The sequence below is a fragment of the Stylophora pistillata genome, chromosome 6 (assembly GCF_964205215.1).
Source record: "Stylophora pistillata chromosome 6, jaStyPist1.2, whole genome shotgun sequence".
NCBI lineage: Eukaryota > Metazoa > Cnidaria > Anthozoa > Scleractinia > Pocilloporidae > Stylophora > Stylophora pistillata.
This window is the reverse complement of record NC_142524.1, coordinates 31,885,646-31,907,390: the sequence shown is the minus strand read 5'-3', so window position 1 is coordinate 31,907,390 and position 21,745 is coordinate 31,885,646. Positions and strand designations below refer to the sequence as shown.

General features: G+C 38.5%; 2 protein-coding genes across 2 annotated transcripts in view; one reads left to right on the top strand and one right to left on the bottom strand.

The window, feature by feature from the left end:
- The window catches only part of LOC111345446 (TNF receptor-associated factor 5-like), a 22,517-nt gene extending 842 nt beyond the window's left edge, over window positions 1-21,675 (bottom strand). Inside the window, exons 1-9 of the mRNA XM_088724634.1 lie at window positions 21,458-21,675; window positions 16,364-16,427; window positions 15,993-16,094; window positions 14,785-14,949; window positions 14,303-14,377; window positions 13,728-13,805; window positions 9,307-13,261; window positions 1,722-1,774; window positions 1-837 (exon numbers count right to left, since the gene is read on the bottom strand). The exon at window positions 1-837 is cut by the window's left edge and continues 842 nt beyond it. Of these exons, the coding sequence (XP_088580760.1) occupies window positions 12,557-13,261; window positions 13,728-13,805; window positions 14,303-14,377; window positions 14,785-14,949; window positions 15,993-16,094; window positions 16,364-16,427; window positions 21,458-21,636 (1,368 nt within the window). The 5' untranslated portion in view covers window positions 21,637-21,675 and the 3' untranslated portion in view covers window positions 1-837; window positions 1,722-1,774; window positions 9,307-12,556. The remainder of the gene's footprint in view (window positions 838-1,721; window positions 1,775-9,306; window positions 13,262-13,727; window positions 13,806-14,302; window positions 14,378-14,784; window positions 14,950-15,992; window positions 16,095-16,363; window positions 16,428-21,457) is intronic.
- LOC111329766 (uncharacterized) lies at window positions 4,249-6,761 on the top strand. Its single transcript, XM_022934540.2, has one exon. It carries the CDS (start codon window positions 4,528-4,530, stop codon window positions 6,610-6,612), a length of 2,085 nt encoding a protein of 694 aa, XP_022790275.2. The 5' UTR covers window positions 4,249-4,527; the 3' UTR covers window positions 6,613-6,761.
- Window positions 21,676-21,745: the final 70 nt, after the last annotated feature.

Here is a 21,745-nt window from a genome sequence, read left to right as displayed (position 1 = left end):
ATTCGTACGATCTTGTTCAATATATTAGAATTAGAAGACTCCTACTAAGATTTAGAATCGAGAACCTCTAAAGTTAGTAAATACTCTTAGTAGCTATCACCTTTGTCTCGCCCATCCTACCTTATCCATTTTATCTTATGTATTCACTCACAACATAATACGCTGTCAACTTGAATTAACCACATAGTTGTTTCCGTGGAATTAATTTTTTTTCGTATTTACCATCTATTTATTCATCTGTAGTTTTAATTGTGTGTATTTTCCTCTTCTTTTACTGATTATCCTGGCCCGCTTCGATTAGCACTGCTATCTGCGGAGCCAGGGGAATAAGGATTTATTGTTATTGTTATTGTTAAATAAACGTGTGTGTAAACGCTTGGCTAATGCTTTGAAACCCTGTACCTTGTACGTGTAGGCTGTCTCACCTAAATTACACGGCTTTAAATTTAAAAAAAAGTATAACAACGCGGAAAAAGCTGTTAGGATTAAGAAACAATGCACATTCAGTCTTTCCTCTAAGGCTTTCTCTTTCTTGTTTAATTGTACCATCCCGTAAAGAAAATAGGTAATAGTAGCTGTTATACCTATGATAATGATAAAATAAATTTTAGACGATTTTTTGTTCTCATCCATTTGTGTCTTCAAGGTTTCATCCCTTTGCTTGTTTAAGGCTTTTTCTTTCTCATTTCTTTGTTTCTTCGAGACTTTGGGCTCCTCCTTAGATCGTTGAAATTCTGCTTGTTCCTGTTGGTCCTCCTTGTTTTCTCTTCCAAGAGTACCAGTTTGGCTCTGAGTGGAGTCTTCTTCTTCTTCTTCCTCCCGAATCTTTCGTACCTCCTTTCATTAAATTAAATTTAATCTGCTCACTACATATCTGAGTTGGCACATTAACCTGGGTTTAGACCAGCACCAAATTTCTTAATGTGGGTTTAGGGATCGGTGATTCGCTTTTTGATTGAAGAATAAACAGGATATAAGAGTAACTAGGTTACTGCTATTGTCAAGAGGTTTTATCCTCCAAGTAATTTGAATATATCAACAAAGTTGAAATGGTAAATTGGCCACCGTTACGGTTGTAAAAGCTGACGTTTCGAGAGTTAGCCCTTCGTCGGAGGGCTAACGAAGGGTTAACGAAGGGCTAATGGAGGGCTAACGGAGGGCTTCCGACGAAGGGCTAACGCTCGAAAGGTCAGCTTTTATAATCGTAACGGTGGCCGATTTACCATTTCAACTTTGTTGATATATTCAAATTATTTCGTTACCCCCACCGACGCAACCCCAAACAGTTTCCTTAGAAACTATCAGCCTTTATCCTCCAAGGTCAGCAGACAAACACAAAAATTTATAATTAACAAACGTCAATGTTCGATAAAAATCTCTTAATAATAATCAACAAAAAAGTATCAGTTACTAAAAAAATCATGTACAACCTTGTAGGTTCTTAATAATAATGAAAATATTTATCCAGGGAGTCCCCTTGTTTATGCGATTTTTGGAGAGGCACTGCAAGTTTTCAATCAATCATTTAAACAAAACCAGTTTTTCCGAAAACTGGTTAGGTCCCTTCAGCCCTGTACACTAAGCGTGCCGGTCAAATAATGGGTGTATGGGAGAAGAGAGTTTTGATTTTGATAGATAACTGCAGTTTGCAACCCCCCTTACAACTGAAAAAAATTGTTTTTCACATTCACAAAAAATATTAAAATATGCAGATCACGCACCTTTTTTTCCGGGCCCCCGTAGCTAGGTAGCTGTTGTCCGTTTTATCTTGAGCCTAATAAAACATCAATTAGCTTTTTTAGATATAGTCAACAATTATTCACCCAAGTGGAGGTCAATAGTACTAAACATTGACTGAGCAGTGAATGAGAGGGGTGATTATCCACCACTTCACACCGAGGTTGATGGCTATTTTAACATACTTGATAAAAAAATTTTTTAAGTTTTCAAACATATCTTTCGACAATACCCATTTCATCGTTATTTGCAAATGCTCGTATGCCAATTTGAATTTAACTCAAGAAATACCTTATCTGATTTTATTATCTAACTACACTCCGTGGGTGCAAATAACGCCATAGATGAGGGAAAATATCATGCGGCATTTGTACTCTAGAGAACCGGTTAGAAAGGTATTCTCGCATCGCGCAAGTGAAGAATTGAATTCAAGTTACGAAAAAAAAAGATGGCGGACAATTTAAATCATACTTCCGACGACGAAGAAGAGTAGGAATGGCTGACAAATATTGATCCAAGTTTATTAGATGAATTGAACGAAGAAAAACAGTTGGACAATCAGGAAATTTTTTCATTTATTGAAGAAAATAGAAACCGCAACAACGACAACGCGCCAATATTCCGTTCCACTTCACATACTTCTGTCACACCCTCGCCGCAAATCAATATCCGCGAAATTCGCCTGCACTGAAATAACAATTTGGCGTGTTGGATAATAAATGACGTATTACATGTTCTGTTGTGTAGTCTCGCTGATTATTATATGGCTGTGTCTAACAAGGACTGGAAACTACCGAATTTACGAATTTGATTGGCTGAAATCAATATTGAAAGCGGTCTAGATTTTCCCATCTAGACCGGCATCTAGACCGGTCTAGAAAAAAAATGCACAAAGAATATAAAATATTGGCATATAAGACACATCCATAGAATAAACATCTTATTAACCGAGCTAGGTCGGTCTGTATGAGAGAATCTTGACCTCGGTCACTGGTACAGACCTCACTGAGTTCGGTCTGTACTGGCGACCTCGGTCAAGATTCTTCCATACAGACCTCCCGCACGGTTAATAAGAAGTAAGTATTTTTACTCGTTGTTTGTATTTTGACTCGCCTTACGGGCTCGTCAAAATACGGCATACCTCGTAAAAGTACACAGTGCTAGTGCACAACAAACCGTCTAAGATCATATATTTACTTTATGGCTTAGGCTTGTTATTTTATTTTAGTTTTATTTTCCCTGAAGAATACAAAAAAAAAAAAAAAAAAAGTGAGGAAATACAAGCCTAGTAATAAGTAATAAGAACGTAACAATACACTAATAATAACTTTAAAAGTTGGGCAGCGACACCACAACAGCTGAGGCCAATTACTGCGGACCCAAAAATAAAAGTATTTAAAGTATATAAATAATATATAAAGTATATATAATAGATATTTATAAGTATATGAAGTATATAAAAAGTGGCAATTTAAATCACATGCAGCAGCTTATTTCTTGGTCTAAAAGCCTGGCTGTGTTACATTTCAAACAAATGCTTTTGAAGCTCCTTGGAGAATCCGGGTCATAGTTTATTGCTAGAGCCCGCGAGTAATAACCGTAAAGAACAGATTTAAAGTTCTCAAGGGTAATATTATCTAGGCCAAGTCTACTAATAAGCAGGTTCCATATTCTAGTGGTTCTAATGAAAAAAGATTTCTGAAAGGCAGAAGTCCTGCATTTTTAGGCACAAAGGATTGAGAGCTCATTACGGATGTACGGGTCCTATGCGCGCATTCATGCACGAAGGCAACAACGGACGGATCTAAGTGAATCATACTATGTGTAGCCTTGTAAAAGTAAACTAGATGTAGTAACTCGTGCCAGTAGCACACAGGAAGTAGGTTTACAGACATTAGTCTTTCTTTGTAAGAGATTTAAGAATAAACACTAGCGAGAAAAATACACAACGTTTCGATGACTCCATGTCATCATTCTCAAGTGAGAAGAGAATAAAAATGAATAGTTAATTTATACCGTACGAAGGTGGCAAACGTAAAAAGTTTGTACACCAGCCGGCATTTACATCAACGTATTAATGAGCATCGTAATTCGGCCATCGGCAAACATCTAAAGAACGACCACGGCCTACAAACCATCGGCGACCTGACCAAGCATTTCAACGTACTTAAAAGGTGCACCGGGAAACTGGACTGTTTAGTTCATGAAATGCTTTTCATAAAAAAGATGAAGCCCTCTTTGAACAAACAATCGGATTCCATACGCGCGAAACTATTTATTTAATAGTTTACATTTATGAACTCAACACGCGCAATTATTTATTTAAATATTTTAAACTTTTTACGTTTGCCACCTTCGTACGGTATAAATTAACTATTCATTTTTATTCTCTTCTCACTTGAGAATGATGATATGGAGTCATCGAAAGGTTGTCTATTTTTCTCGCTAGTGTTTATTCTTAAATGTCTAACAAAATCTAATGTCATTCGAATATTGAAACGCGAAGACAAGCTGCATTTATTCAGACGACTTGAAGATTGTAGCAAGAAACAAGTTAAATGTGATGGAACTATCGAGTTTCTTCATCTTTGTCAGAATTTCAAACTGACACCGACCTTTGCCAAAGTCGACCAGACAAAGTCAAAAAAGTGGTCTAACGCATCCGAGCAGTTCAGTGCGAATATCATCAGAGAGGAACTCGGATCAAAGCTCAAGCAGAAGGAAACCTTGAAAGATGAGATCAACGCGATTTATGACGAAATACGTCTCAACTGCTCGCCGCTCCAATACATGTACATCGTAAGAACTATGGCAAACCTACGGAAGAAACACATCGAGAGTGTAATGGCCAATCATACCAGCAAGATAATAAGGCTATTGAACAAGGATCATGATGTCGACAAGCACATCCACAACATCTCGTCACACAAGCTCTCATTTTTCCAAAAGCTTGTTCTCTCCCGAGGTTTAAAGTTCTCCCTTCCACAACGCATATCTGCCATCGAGATAAAAGCTAGTTTTGAAAAACTCTACTGGAAACTGGAGCGGACACTTGCTGATGACAAGAAAGAGTTAACTGCCGCAACCCTCCGTTCTATTGCACTTAATTACATCGAGTGCAAATCACCGAAGCCGCCAAAACCACTTCAAAGGGCTATAAAGCAGTTGAAACGACTTGACAACATCGTCATCACGAAGCCAGATAAAGGTACTGGTGTAGTCATCATGAACAAATCTGATTATATTAACCTGCTGAGCCAGGCATCTATCAATGATACATCGAAGTTCACACCTGTCAGCCTGCAGAGACCAAAAACGAGAGGCCGCCCAGTAAAGCATTACCACCCTCTATTGGAGAAGGAAAAGCACCTTGCATCTGTTGTACGGAAGATCTTGCCAAAGCAGATTGCCGACTGTGTTTGCCAGGCTGGCTCACGCCTTGCCCATCTTTATGGACTCCCTAAAACACACAAAGAGAATCTATCGATGAGACCTATCCTATCTGCCACCGGCACTTACAACTATGCCCTCGCCAAGTGGCTTGATGACAAACTGAAGCCCCTGTCAAGCAATCGCTACACAATATCAGATACCTTCTCCTTCGCCGATGAGATTCAAAACCTACTCATCGACGAGAATGACATTCTGGTATCTTATGACGTCACGTCACTATTCACTAATGTGCCGCTTCAAGAAACGATCGAAATCATCGCTGAGAAGGCGTTCGCTGACAACTGGTTTAATACTACACACGACCTCAGCATTACAAAGCCTGAACTGGTTCAACTTCTAGAAGTTGCAACTATGAATCAACTATTCCAATTTGATGGCAATCTTTACGAGCAGACCGACGGTGTGGCCATGGGTTCTCCATTGGGCCCACTTATGGCAAACGCATTTCTCTGTTCTATCGAAGAGAAACTAGATAAAGACAACAAGCTCCCTGAATTTTACAGAAGGTACGTGGATGACACGTTTGCTATTGTCACAAGTGTACCAGCGGCAGAAGATTTATTATCAACGCTAAATAACTGCCATCCGTCCATACACTTCACCATGGAGCTAGCATCTGGAAACAAGTTACCTTTTGTCGGTATGGAAGTGCTCAAGAAAGGCTGTAAACTAGAAACTAGTGTTTATCGGAAACCAACAAACACAGGCCTATTGCTTCATCACCAGAGCCACGTCGATAAAAGGTACAAGAAATCACTACTTAAGACCATGTTGAATCGTGCATTCCGCCTCTCGTCCACATGGGAGTCCTTCAAATCTGAATGTGATCATCTAAAGACGATGTTTACAAACCTCAAGTATCCCGACCACCTCATCAATTCCACCATCTCTCACTTTGTCACCTCAGTTAGGTCGGAAAACCCTGGAGTGCAAGCTCAATTATCCGTCAACGAAAATGCTGTTCACCGAGTGGTTTTGCCTTTTAAAGATCAAAAGTCAGCTGACGCAGTGAAAAGGCAATTATCAGATCTAAGCAACAAAATCGATCACACCCTTCATCCCGTGTTCAAGAGTCGCAAAATCTGTGAAGATCTCAGAGTACGTGAGCCTAAACCTCCTATAGTTAGCCAACAATGCGTTGTATATAATTATAAATGTGATCTGTGTGATGCAGAGTACGTCGGGTACACCAGCCGGCATTTACATCAACGTATTAATGAGCACCGTAATTCGGCCATCGGCAAACATCTAAAGAACGACCACGGCCTAAAAACCATCGGCGACCTGACCAAGCATTTCAACGTACTTAAAAGGTGCACCGGGAAACTGGACTGTTTAGTTCATGAAATGCTTTTCATAAAAAAGATGAAGCCCTCTTTGAACAAACAATCGGATTCCATACGCGCGAAACTATTTATTTAATAGTTTACATTTATGAACTCAACACGCGCAATTATTTATTTAAATATTTTAAATATTTTAAACTTTTTACGTTTGCCACCTTCGTACGGTATAAATTAACTATTCATTTTTATTCTCTTCTCACTTGAGAATGATGACATGGAGTCATCGAAACGTTGTCTATTTTTCTCGCTAGTGTTTATTCTTAAATGTCTAACAAAATCTAATGTCATTTGTAAGAGATATTTGTTAAAAAAGGCAAGCAAAGAATGAATTTGGTTGGATACTTTCCAGTTTAGAAATTAGTTTAATACTTTGGAGCGCCCAGACCTGGGTTGTGTCGCCAAGATCAGCACGAACTATCCCGAGGTATAATGGGCGCCTTACGGAAGTACTGCGAATAAACCTAGAGTTCCTCCTAACAAAACCTATCAACTTGTTTGCGCGTGCAGCTTGCTGAGAGACTTGGGCGTGCCAAGTCAAGTCACAATCCAAGGAGACGCCAAGGTCACGCTCTACTTCAAAGGACTTGATGGTACTGCCGTTAACCCCGTAGCTTGTACAGATGGGCTTACACTTCCTCGTGATGGTCTGAAGCTTGCATTTCTTATCGTTGAAGGCAAGGCCAGAGGCAGCGGACCATGAAGACATATTATCCAGATCTTGTTGGAGAGAGGCACCATCATCCTCAGACATCACTGCCTTGTATACTTAAGTGTCATCTGCAAACATTGTCACGTTACTATTGAGGATAGAATCTGGAAGGTTGTTCACATATAACAAGAAGAGAGCAGGTCCGAGTATTGAACCCTGTGGGACTCCAGAGGTGACAGGTAGGTCATGTAATGTCGCGCCTAGGACGGTGACACGTGGGCGCCTGCCACATAGATACGCGCGAAACCAAGTGAACAGGTTCCCTCCGAAACCAGCATCCCGCAGTTTTTGCATAAGGTCATGTCTAACCTTATCAAAGGCTTTGGACATGTCCAAATACACACAATCAACTTAACCAGCTCTATCAAGAATAGCACCGATGTGATCTAAGGTCTCCAGTGGATTTGTGACGCATTTGGCTGATTTGACATTTGTGGCGCGCTCTGTTTGGCTGAGAGCAAGATCAGAGCAGGCCATCATGCAGCAATTAGACCCACAGGCCGAATTTGGATTGTACAAATTAGAAAGAGCACAAAATTTCAGACGAGTACTACGACGGTTCTTTTTGCTTTTTGAAATTTCGAGCGCATTTAAACGATGAAGGCCAATTACTAGTCAGAGAGAGTGGACTCAAATTAATACAAACAACTAAGGTTTTAGAGGAAGAGCTGAGGTGCAGTTTTAGATTGTACTGGAAAGGACAAGGTTAGCAAACAAGAATGTATTCCAAATGCAAGCTCGCATCTAATAGAATTAAACAGTAAAAATTTGCTTTGGAAAACTATCACTGACATGATAACATTTCAACGAAATTTTCAGAGGCCTTTTTTACCTTATCAGCTGGTAACTTTGGAGGCGCAAGTGAAGAACAATGAAAGTTTGCAAAATTTTGAAAACACCATCCGAAGATCTATCATGCATCCTGCAAAGAAAACAACAAAAAAGTCTAGAAGTCCCAACAATTAGCGAAATTTAAGTTTTGTCACAGTTAGCTTTATTAGTAATTCTCGTCAATAGATTCATTCGCCATTAATTAAACAGCCAATTTTAAATCAGTTTCCAGAAACATCAGATGAAAACAATTGAGCAGTTCCTGTTGGCAGCAGTATTTCTGATTACTTCATGTAGTTTTAGATGTTCGAAAGGCTTGTAACTTCAGTTCATTCATAAACCTCCCAGAAGGCGAAGATGTGTTGTCGAAAGCGAAGGCAAAGAAAGAAATATTCTGAACGATACATTCCGAAACATTTGTATTTTATATTACCAAGGGCCGCACATGCCTGACTATTTTGAAGTACTTATCTCTATTTCTGTTTGCACTCCAGTTGACGTTTTTATCGTAAGATTGCGCAATAAAATTTCGTGATGTATTTGAGTAAATATAGCTGAAGCATATTATTTTGACATAAACCAAGAAAAAGCTGACACTATACAAATAAAGAGGTAAGGGTAATGTATATGATCATATGATAGTAGTACGTATATATATGACAAAATGAGAATTACCTTGAGGAAAGAAATAAAGTTTTAACGTAACTTTTGGTTTAGAGTGTGATTCTCCGACTTTGTCTGATATACCTAGCCTCTTTCGTCTTTGTTTGAAAAATTGTGTTGGCAGAATCCAAAATCGTGAAAAATTCGTAAAGAATCAGGTATTGACATTAAAAAGACTAAACTGCCAACAAGGTATGTTCCATTCTATGAGAAATCGAAAACTGCGGGCTGATCTTCAAAGTTTACATTTGGAAAATTCTACAAGACGCCTGTCTCTAGAAAAAACCTTTTTCTTACTAATTATTAATTTATTCATACTATTAGCATTTAAAATAGGTTTTCACTGTCGGTTTGAGACAGCAGTGTTTTGGGGCTCTTTCTTTCCCTTATTACACATGTCCTGCTTTGTAATCTCATGGGATCGCCATAGGATTCTGTTACTCGGTAGAGTTCAAATCAAACCTCAACTTACAAGTAAGTCTCTCTTGATTTATTAATTTTCCTTCGAGTCAATACTACTCAAGAAATCTCCTTCAGTTTCCTTATATGAAAAACAGTTATAAATACCTTCTCTTGATCCTTGTCTTCTCGGTCTACAGAGTAAGAGCCATGATTCTGACCAACAGGTTCTTCTCTGTGAAAATGATTACCGGATTTAAAATGCTCTTCTGTTGTTGCACACCTTTTAAACATTTCATAACAATTCATAAGCCACAGGGAAGAATCTTCTTTAAACTCGTAAGAATGACTTCTATAGCTGTAGTCATAATGTAGCCACCTGCTAATCAAACAAAATAATAATCGAAGAGATCGAAGCGAGAAAAAGCGAAGCATAGCAATAAAAAGCGATTGTGACTTACCACACAGAAAAAACCTGAACTCACCTTAAACAAAGGCAAACTAGACCTGAACTAACGCAGAACTAAACGAAGACTAACGAAAAACAAATCAACCCAAATATACAAAATGCAAAATATATTCTAAAACCTAGCACGGAAGCCAGCAATAACATAATAATAATGAACCGTTGAAAGCTACGAAGGCGCGAATACTGACATAAACTAAGCAAACAGCGAAAAAGGCTAACTAAAACAATTGCGTACAGCTCTTAATCCTGGCGCCACTGAGGGAAATAACAAAAACTATATCATACAAAAGTGGGCAGATATAGTAAGAATAGCTCAGTAGATTGGCGGAAGACATTGCACCTAGCAACGGAGGGAACACGAAACTTTAGTTCCTCAGAACTCCCTACGCTTTAAGATGGTTATCTGAAAAAGATTTAACTGTGTACTAAGAATTACTCAAATGGAACACCCGTGAGTTAACAAATTAACAAAGAATTTTCGCACGTTCTGATTGGTCGAAACCTATCATTCGCATTATCATTTCAATAAATGCGCCGAAATTGACTCTGTGTGGAGCTATTTAGACCACAAGTCTTTCTGTTTACGAGCCTCTTTACAATTCATGCTGCATGTAGAGAGGGCTCAGATCTAGAGCTCCGCACCAAGTTACCATTGTGTTGTACAAAAAATTAAAATTAAGGGAATTTTCAGTGCTCTTGCATTAAGGGTTAGTAACGACACAGTATCCAAAATTATCTCCTCCCGCCAAAGCGCCTGGACCTGGATCCAAAGAACACCCTTTGACCCCCCCCCCCCCCCCAGTACGAATCGGTATGCATGTATATTTAGGGTAACTCATTGTACAAGCATCTTTTTTTGAAGAAACTTCCCACTACCTTAGTTCCTCGATGTCGTAACCGAAGGTATTTCCCCCCATGGAAATACATCAGGAAGGCTATCTACACAAAAGTGAACCTAGAAAAATGGCGTGTGGTCTCCCTTTGTTAGGTCCCTCCGACAGGAACTGTTTTGTTATCTAAATAAACGTAATTCTGGGGGAATTTTAAATTATTTCTTGGACACTTCGAGTTCTCCACGAAGACAGCGAAAATGTTAATTTTCCAGGATGTCTACACATATTAGTTACAGAGTATGGACGTTAAATAGAATATTACCTTGTGGAATAAACCGAGAAAAGCTGTGTCAATCTCAGGACGTAATCTCGATTAAGGCATCAGATTTTGATCATATAGGACAACGGTCCCTGTGATTTTGTTGGGTAGCTGCATTCTTATGCAAAGGCGTAATAAATCAAAGAAACTGATTCACATTTTTCTATACGTGCACTTTCCAGAATGAATAAAACACAATACCCTAATCGAAAATTGGTAACTCGGGATAATGCCTCACACTGATTTGTAAGATCTCCTTTGAAAATAACAAAACAAAACAATAAACTTATCCCAAAACACTATTTCTACAGACGTGCATAGTCAAGCAATCCCCCGAAACATCTTGTATTTATTCACTTGATTAATTGGCAGCAGTAAAGCAGGCTGAGGAGGAAGAAAAAAGATGTAAAAGCGGGCTTTTTACATGAGTTCTAATGTACACCATGGTTCTACACAATCTTAGGGCCTCAAGCTTTCTCTTTAGGAGGGTTGATAGAATTAAATAAATGTCCTTCCATTATTAGTTTTCAGCCCTCTAGACACAGTTCAAAATAATATACTTTCAGATACATGATTCAGCTAAATTGACGATTGTATATAGGTCGTAGTTTCATTGAACAATATAGATAAGCTTTGTTTTAATGATCGAACCATGGTCTATCAGCTCATATGAAACCATGGCTTGACTAATTAAGACTTTTTTACTGATGAGCAGTACTTGTGTTCATTGGATGAGAACAAAGAGCTAAAACATGCACTGAGAAATAGACTGCAAAATACAGAATTACCAGTTACGCATATTCATCAGTCATGTATAAAAGTACAGTTATGTACTAACTTTTCCAACGTCTGTAAACGTCTGTTTATCTTCAAAACTTTACAGTTATAAATGAATAAAGGCTGATAGTTTCTAAAGAAACTGTTTGGCGCTGCGTCGGTGGGGGTAACGAAATAATTTGAATATATCAACAAAGTTGAAATGGTAAATTGGCCACCGTTACGGTTATAAAAGCTGACGTTTCGAGCGTTAGCCCTTCGTCGGAGCGAATGGAGGAATTGTGGGTTACAATTATAACATTAGAGGAAATATTTGTCATCCTTTTCCAGAGAGGACTAAATATAGCTATCTACATCTCATAATACCTTTCTTCGCCCTGGTACTATGACTTTAGAAAGATTCGTTACGATTTCGTCTGTTTGTATCTATGTTAAGCTGATTAATAAGGGCGGGGTTGTCAGGTACATATATAACCACTAGGAAATTACAATACAAGAAAACCTTATCTACTACATGATAAGCTGCATAAAATTAATGAAACATTTAAAGCGTTCACTTTTCAGAGAAGCAAGCCTTTTCGTTTCCCTGAGGTCTTTGGAATACTGCGTTTTGTTTATCTGTCTCAGCTCCCTTCGCGGACGGAAGCAACAACCTCATTCATTCTTTACAAGAAGACGAGTGTAAAAGTCTTTGTATCATTTTGATCCTTTTTTCTGTCTGCACAAGTCGTTAAAGTAGTAAATTTTTTTGTTGCTGATGTTCGGATAAAAATGTTTTATGTTGCATAACGACAGTCAGTCATTTCTCGTTAAACATTTACCATGAAATTCATCCTACAGTGGCATGAATAATTACACTACCCCTTCTATAATCTACATCCACCAAAATATCCATGTCAAATTAACTTAACCTCAGATAAAATATACGTGACCAGGATCATATTGGTTTGGCTATACATAAAAGAGTTACACATCAAGATGTTAACAAATTAAATTGTACTTTCACCGAGTACACCTTGGTTACAAAGGATGAAATTCAACTTGGAGAAACAACGTGTCGTGAACTAAGTAGTTTCTTGTCATCAGCACCTTATGAGATACAAAGCTACTGACACCTCGCTCGCTGAAGCCGGATTCTGAAGTCTGTCTTTCAAAAGGAGGTTCTGCCAGACAAGACTGTGTCACGTTCATCCTATCATTTGGATCGTCTCGTTGATCGACCAACGTAAATGTGATTTTGCAACGAAATGGCCAAGGCAAAATGGCGTCGAATTTGCCTTTTATTACACGAAGAAGAACTGAGAGGTACTTGTTCCTCTCCGTTATTTCCCCTTCTGGTCTCATACAGACTGATAGGTGGTACCCTTGCTTTCCCGTGTAGAATGGCACACTGTAAACCTCTTTCTTAGCGCCATTTTTAGCCTGCTGTAAGATATCTTGGAAACGCTTTATTTTCCAAACAAATGTAGAAGATTCTCCTTTCAGTAGTGAGATCTCTTTTTCCTGAGCAGCCACTTTCGCTCTTAGAGAGGCATTTGCTATTGTCAATTCTTGTATTTCGTTCTTTAAAATGGCTCTCTCTTGTTCAGATTCCATTTGCTTTAGCTTGAGCTGGTCCACTTTTTCCTCGAGCTTTACGGTCGTTTCTTTAAAAGTTTTCAGAGTCGACTCGAGATGGATTCCCATCTTTGACTGAAGATGAGATTCTAGCTCTTTTCTTAGAATCTAAATGAATGTAACATAAATGCAAAATCATAATACGCCTCCTCAAACCACAAGAGTTGTACAAAGTTTTTTCAGGTCAAGAACGTCGTCATATAGTAAGAACGACTCTTTCGGGATCGGTAAGGTTAATCAACGTAAGAGGAAATGAACTTAAAACCAGTGGATCGTTTTCTATTGAGCCTGGACTGCTTCACCCAGGTCATACTCATGAATAAAACAGGTTGCACTCATGAATACACTTAGCAGCCGTGAGAAAGTGAGTATAATGCACTTAACCTTAGCGCGATTTCGAAGGTGTATAAATCGTTAATACAAAGGGATATAATGTAACTAATGTGTATACAACTGCAGATGTAGACGAAAACGAAAAATAATACTAAAAAACAAACAAACAAACAAGAAAAAACGAACTAATATGATTACAAGTCAAACTCAGGGCAGGAAAGGTTTTCCTGTTTCCTTTTACCTTGGTGTTGCAGCCAATCTCAACATACGGACAGGACACTTCGGTCAATGGACAGTCAGTCTCAATGTGGGCATCTGTCTATCCAGCAAAAAGATAGATAGAGGCTAATTCATTGTGTACCCTTTCCCCGTTGCATATAACTAAATAAGTCATTTATCATGACTTTTTTTTTAGCTGGTATACACACTGGCTTGCAGGTTCGTGACTACTGAGGCAAGGGCAAGTGACTCTTGGGACATGCCAAGCTAAGGTTTTTCATAGTTTAAGTCCACCACAGTTCGGCCTTCAACTCGAGAAAACAGATGCGTAAAAGAAAGGTACTGTAATTTGATTCGTTACTCAGTTTTATTTCGTAGAAAAGGTTGTGCTTCTTCATCTTGGTAAAGCACAATAATATTAAAGCACAATAATATTAAAGCACTATTATTTGTCGCACGATGTAGCCACTTACGATGTGAATCGCGACCTTTCGGCTGCAAACTGCTAATCTTCACACTTACTGTCTCATTCCAGTCAGTAGAGGCAAACTAAAAAAACACCAAGCCCTTAAGGTTGGAAAGATAAAAAAAACTTACCTCTTCTCGAACAATAATTTTGTCACAGCCATTTGGACATTCCACTGGCCTTTTCGCACATTCGTCTACGTGATCCTAAGAGTCACAGGCGGAAGGAAGTATTCGAACACTTTTCGTGGAAAGTTGGGAACATGCAATTAACTTTTGCTTGGAGATATATTTTTCGATTCGACTTCATCTAACTCCGATCTTATTGTCTAAGACTTTTACTCTGATATGTATCTGATAATGGTTGTGCATCTTGTGCCCAATGTCTCTAATTTGATTCACGAATGAAATTCTGTGAAGCCATTTCAAGTCAGAGTCTAAAGCAGCCAGCTAAGGTAGGTAGGCTACATGATAATTTCCATCTAACAGGTCTCTATTGTAATTCGAGAGCACCTTTCCTTGTCCTATACTCTTAGGCTTATGTTCACAAATTCTCCTTGCTTGCTTTTATGATTCAGTCTACGGTTAAAAAAAGAGTTATAAAAATGACGTACTTGGATTAGGCATTTTGGGTATTCCTCATAACAGTGAACACAATCTTCCATCTTCCATTGGCATGTGCTGTTCATGTGATCATACATGTCCTTTCTTTTAACAGTTTCTGAACATTTTCCGTTGCTGCAGAAAACAAGTTGGAAACTGCAAGATGACAGGTGGTCCTGTTAAAAAAAAAGTAATATTTTCCGTTGATATTAAATATGAAATGATCCTCGCAACGAGTAACAATTCAATTCTCTATTCAATTAAAAGGAGTGCAATTTCATTTCTTCAGACTGCATGTCAGCACGACAAGCAAAAAGCCAGCTACACAGACAGACATAAGGAAACATACACAAAGGAAGAAACGTAAACTGACAATAACTGAGTTGTAAATCTACAAAAGGAGGAACTTGTCAACAAACTTAACTAGCATCAACTGACCCCCAAATATCAGCTGTACAGACTGACGCATGGCCATAATAACGTAACTAGCATCAACTGACCCCCAAATATCAGCTGTACAGACTGACGCATGGCCATAATAACGTAACAAGTATCAACTGACCCCCAAATAGCAGCTGTACAGACTGACGCATGGCCATAATAACGTAACTAGCATCAACTGACCCCCAAATATCAGCTGACAGACTGACGCATGGCCATAATAACGTAACTAGCATCAACTGACCCCCAAATATCAGCTGACAGACTGACGCATGGCCATAATAACGTAACAAGTATCAACTGACCCCCAAATAGCAGCTGTACAGACTGACGCATGGCCATAATAACGTAACTAGCATCAACTGACCCCCAAATATCAGCTGACAGACTCACGCATGGCCATAATAACGTAACTAGCATCAACTGACCCCCAAATATCAGCTTACAGACTGACGCATGGCCATAATAACGTAACTAGCATCAACTGACCCCCAAATATCAGCTGACAGACTGACGCATGGCCATAATAACGTAACTAGCATCAACTGACCCCCAAATATCAGCTGACAGACTGACGCATAGCCATAATAACGAACCATGCAAAACCAATCGCAACCTATGTTCTTACTCGCGACAAAAAGATACATGAGTTTTGCTATAGATCTTGATTACCTTCAGAAAATTTTCTTTAAAAATGTCATCATCTTATACTCGATGTGCTATCTGTGACATAAGGGCAGAATACATTAAAATCTAATATTCCGACGATATACCTTACCTCCTTCTCCCTTAGCTCACCATTCCACTCGCAACCGTCACTTGGGCATCTTATGATATATGAGAGAATCTTCCTTTCAGTGGCTTTGTCTGGAAATATGTCCTGTTGAGTGTGGATAATTAGAAGAGTGAATTTTCTTTACGCAAGCTAGATTTGCAGTAGTCATATTCCGGTGAAATGTTTCGATTTAAAGCGAAAAAAACTAATGCGTTATTTTAGTTTTTTTTTAAACAAGCCTCTTGATCAAAAACAGTCTCATTGTATTGATTAAAAGTTCCTGTTTGATGCTCCTGTTGTTGTCGTTGTTGATGGTAATGATGACGACGACGTTGATTACCATTATGATGATGATGATGATGCTTTTCAATTACCTTTGTGGGATCAAGTTCCTCTCTGTCAGCAGGGCAAGTGCGCATTGAATCCTTACTTTCTTGTCTGTTGATGACAAAAGGTGCATTTCAATCCTCTCATAAATATTTAAATACCCTTGCAAGTTCCGATACAGAAATTATTTATATTAATGGGATAAGATGGACAGGAAAATGAAGTTTGCTTGGACTCGGCTGCAATTGGCCAAAGGCCTGGAGCGATAATTAATTTTTCTAATTTGTCACATTTACTCTTTAGAGAAGATGACAAGTTTACTACACCCTGCACTCCATTCTCTCGAGAACAACTGCATGTAAGCCCTCACATGTTACGCCCCCGCACATCACATTATGAACGAGTTTTTCATTTGCACTCGAGATGTCGCTTCAGTCTCACAGCTTAACCATCTCTGAGATGGCAGCGCACAATTGCTTAGAAGCGTGAGACCTGGGAGCCCTGTGGGTGATATCCTTTGCACTTAATTTTGAATAATTAGATAATTAATAATGTTTTTGTCTCAACAAATATAACATTTTTTGCAGGTCATCATCTTAAGTGTTTGTACTGCAGTAGTCCGACCATTTCAAAATGGCTGGCTGTAAAATTACTAAGTAAACAGCAATTATATTTACTTTTCGGCTCAAGAGTCAATTTACCCGATCCAAAATCTCAATAAATCAGTCGCTCAAGAATTGATTTCTGAAAGTTTGAGAGTTAATAAATGATTATGTCCCTTTGAAAAAGAAAAATTGATTTCAAGTCAATCTTAATATAATTTTAGCCCATCAGGCTTATTATCATCTTTTACCGTGTCCTATGAACTATCGTTTTGAAAAGTAACTAAGTAGTTACGACCTCATGAGGAAACTGACATTTAAGTTACCTAGACCTAAGAGCGATATGGTCAAGAAATCATGCTCATACAAGTCAATTACTCGGTGGAACGCACTGGAAAATCAAATGAGATCAATTCAAGACGTTGACGCTTTTAAAAAGTTACTCAAGTGTATTTTTAAGCCACGTATATTTTAATGATGTACTATGTAGAATTTGTATTGTTGTAAATATGTAGAAATCTTGCATTAGTCTTCTTGTAATTAGTTAGGAATTTAGTCTTATTGTTTGTACACCACCACATCAGCCTTTGCTGAATTTTTTATCGTGTTTGAATAAACGCTCTTGTTGTTGTTGTTGTTATTTGGCATATGGTATTTCGTGGACTGGACTGGACTGGACTGGACTGGACTAGTAAAACGCGGACTAGTAAAGCGCGGACTAGTAAAACGAGGACTAGTAAAACGCGGACTAGTAAAACGCGGACTAGTAAAACGCGGACTAGTAAAACGCGGACTAGTAAAACGCGGACTAGTAAAACGCGGACTAGTAAAACGCGGACTAGTAAAACGCGGACTAGTAAAACGTGGACTAGTAAAACGCGGACTAGTAAAACGCGGACTAGTAAAACGACAACAACAAAAAAAACAATTTCATACGAAGGCGATCATAAGACTTAATGGCAAGCCAATTTTGTAAGTGACAATACCTGTTTGACTTTTAAGCTGCAAATGGGTTTGACATGCACCAGATACAAACGAATTTATAAGTTTAGGCTAAGAAAGAATTTATTCAGCACCAGTTCAAAATCCTAAAATACACTTTTGTCGTAAATTTCACGGCAAAAACGCAGGAATTCGATGAATAAAAGTCGCATTAAATCTACTTGTGTCTAGGTAGAAAGAGTCTCATTGACTTCAGCTTTTCGGTGGAAGAAACACCGATTTACACACGCTATTACAGAAAACAAACAAGCAGACTGACAACTCCCGGCCAAAACACATATTTGCATTCACTTACAATTTGACTTTCCGTGAAATTTTAAAACGGAACAGAGGTAAATCTTCGAAGATTAATCGTCGTTGGAAATAAAAAATACTTTCCGTAAGATCTCTAACTGTTTTTCTTTTTACGAGAAAATCGTCGCATGATCATTTAACTCGTGTGTGTTTGTCATACCAGAACTGCTGTTTCTTCAAAAGCGTATGCTTCTTTCTTCTTCAATTGACAGGTGTCACATCGTGACAGTTGCTTATCAAAAAAATGTTTCGGCGAAAACATTCTCTTTAACTTGAATAACGCTTATTTTCTTTATAACTCATTCGCCATCAAATTGTGAAGTTCAAGGAGGATTTTCCCGTAATTAAACTCGTAATTGTAGCCCTAAATCATTCGGGTTCTTTTAGCAATCATTGTTTTTATGCGTTAGAAAAAGATGAAAGTGTTATTCACCAGCATAGGTCGGTCCGTAACGGGAACTTCTGAACTGTTCGTATATTTCTGAACTGTTCAAAAATTGGTGAAGCATCCTGGATTCTTTAAAGTGCACCTAAACCCAAAATTTTTTTTTCGCTTAACGAAATAAGCGTATTTTTTGGAGTATTTCTGTGCAAAAATTTTTTAACTTGCTTAAATCTTGAATTTTCTGTGCCTAGTCAAAATACGGAAAATCGGCCGCCATCTTGCCCCACGACCGAGTTTAAAGAGGAATGGCTCTAGCGGATAATGTGACGTCAAATCGAGAACACGAAAGTCTGCTTTTCACACATTTTCACTTGTTTGGGAAGGTTGTCGTCGATATTGTCCGAAATATGCTGACCAGGTGTATTGTATGAGGAATGTATGAAGCGTGATACCCTCTTGCAAATTTAGCACGTTGCTACATCCTCCTATAATACACTTAGTTGGCATATTTTCGGACAAAATCGACTGCAACCTTCCTAAACAAGCGAAAATGTGTGAAATGCAGACTTTCGAGTTCTCGATTTGACGTCACATTACCCGCTAGAGCCATTCCTCTTTAAACTCGGCCGTGGGACAAGATGGCGGCCGATTTTCCGTATTTTGACTGGGCACAGACAATTGAAGATTTGAGCAAATAAAAAAGTGTTTGCACAGAAATACTCCAAAAAATACGCTTATTTCGTTATGCGAAAAAAAATTTTTGGGTTTAGGTGCACTTTAAGGCTCGGGTCGCATTACGACCGAATTGTTTACTCTAGGGATTAAACTCTGTCAACACAAACATTTTCTAATGCGACCCAATTTTTGCGGTTTCCTAAAAGTTTCAAAATTCTAAAAATCATCAAAGAGGCCGGTGTGCCTGGGTGAGGCTGACCGATTTTGCCAAATTTTTTTGAAACGAAAGGACCCGCGTCCGTTGCAGACAAAGTTGTCATTTGTGCGTGCGTGTGAAGAAAGATAAAACCAAAAAGAGCGGGAAATTTCTCCATTTCTCAATTTCTCCATCTCTCCATCAGCAAAACAAAAGCACACCTTTGATTTTTTTGTTGTTGTTAAATAGCTGAAAACAAAAAGACTATAATCGCCATGCAAAGTGTTCTGTTTCGCCGCATGGTTAGTTCGGGAGAATGTTTATTTTTGCCGGATGTGAGATTGACTCCGTGATTGACGTTTCCATTTTAACCCGGTTGAAATGCGATCCTAATTAATGTTGTCAATTTCATTTTTGTTTTCCCGTTAAAAAAATTTGGTTTTAGGTTTTTCGAAATCCGGTGAAATTAAAACTTGACTGTAATGCGACCCCCCTAAGTAAAATTGTTTTGACTCAGTTGCATTAGAAAACGAAAATTGTCGGCTCGCGTCTCCTTAAATGATTGCCAAAGGAGCCCGAATGAATCAGGGCTACAATTACGAGTTTAATTACGGGAAAATCCTCCTTGAACTTAACAATTTGATGGCGAGTGAGTTATAAAGAAAACAAACGTTATTCAAATTAAAGAGAAAGCTTTCGCCGAAACACTTTTATTTCTAAAATAAATTAATAGGCTTCCGAGCAAATTTTGAAACATTTTTTGATAAGTAACTGTCACGATGTGACACCTGTCAATTAAAGAAGAAAGAAGTATACGCTTTTGAAGAAACAGCAGTACTGGTATGACAAACACACACGAGTTAAATGATCATGCGACGATTTTCTCGTAAAAAGAAAAACAGAGATCTTACGGAAAGTATTTTTTATTTCCACCGAAAAGCTGAAGTCACCACGAGACTCTTTCTACCTAGACACAAAGAGATTTAATGCGACTTTTATTTATCGAATTCCTCCGTTTCTGCCGTCAAATTTACGACGAAAGTGTATTTTAGGATTTTGAACTGGTGCTGAATAAAATACTTTCTTAGCCTAAACTTATAAATTCGTTTGTATCTGGCGCATGTCAAACCCATTTGCAGCTTAAAGGTCAAACAGGGATTGTCACTTACTAAATTGGCTTGCCATTAAGTCTTATGATCGCCTTCGTATGAAATTGTTTTTTTTTGTTGTTGTCGTTTTACTAGTCCGCGTTTTACTAGTCCGCGTTTTACTAGTCCACGTTTTACTAGTCCGCGTTTTACTAGTCCGCGTTTTACTAGTCCGCGTTTTACTAGTCCGCGTTTTACTAGTCCGCGTTTTACTAGTCCTCGTTTTACTAGTCCGCGTTTTACTAGTCCGCGTTTTACTAGTCCTCGTTTTACTAGTCCGCGTTTTACTAGTCCGCGTTTTACTAGTCCGCGTTTTACTAGTCCGCGTTTTACTAGTCCGCGTTTTACTAGTCCGCGTTTTACTAGTCCGCGTTTTACTAGTCCTCGTTTTACTAGTCCGCGTTTTACTAGTCCAGTCCAGTCCAGTCCAGTCCTCGAAATACCATATGCCTTGTTATTTATGTAAATTATGAGAAATACAATAAAACCGTGCTACAAGCTTTTTTTCCTCGTTTTCGATACGCTGTAATCGTAAAAAAGAAACGCTTTTTTGCAAGGAATTGCAAACTAATTGAATCAATATGTCAAAAGATGTTGTTTTAGATTTTTAAAGGAAATTCATGACGGGTTTTGTTATGGTTTTTGTTTTGCATAGCAGTCGCTATTTACGACAATGATGGCCGAAATATTATTCACCGATAAATTAACAAATTCAAGATCGCAACCTCTCCGCCGATAGTATGTTTAAAGCGAACAAAATAAACGATAAAAAATGATAACAAAACGCTTTTTAGCGAAAATTGGTAAGTTTAAGCTAAAATCGAAATAAGTACACAAACCTCTCCATATACTTCTGGAGGCATTGTCTGCAATATCTGTGACCGCATCTCGTAAGGACTGGCTTTCGCAATGGCAGATGGCAAATTAAGCAATGTAAATCTTCATCGACAGGACTCACAAAATCTTCATCGTGGCCACTGAGAAACTGATCGACATGAACGATTTGCTTCTCCGCCATTTCAATCAAACCACGATGACCGGCCTTTGTTCGGTTGTGATTCACAATGACTCGGTTCTATATGCTGATGCAGTCCATTTTAGGAAATGACAGCAACCCGGCTTATCAA

Coding starts and splice junctions, on each gene's coding strand:
- LOC111329766 (XM_022934540.2), top strand. CDS start 4,528: ATGTACATCGTAAGAACTATGGCAAACCTACGGAAGAAACACATCGAG.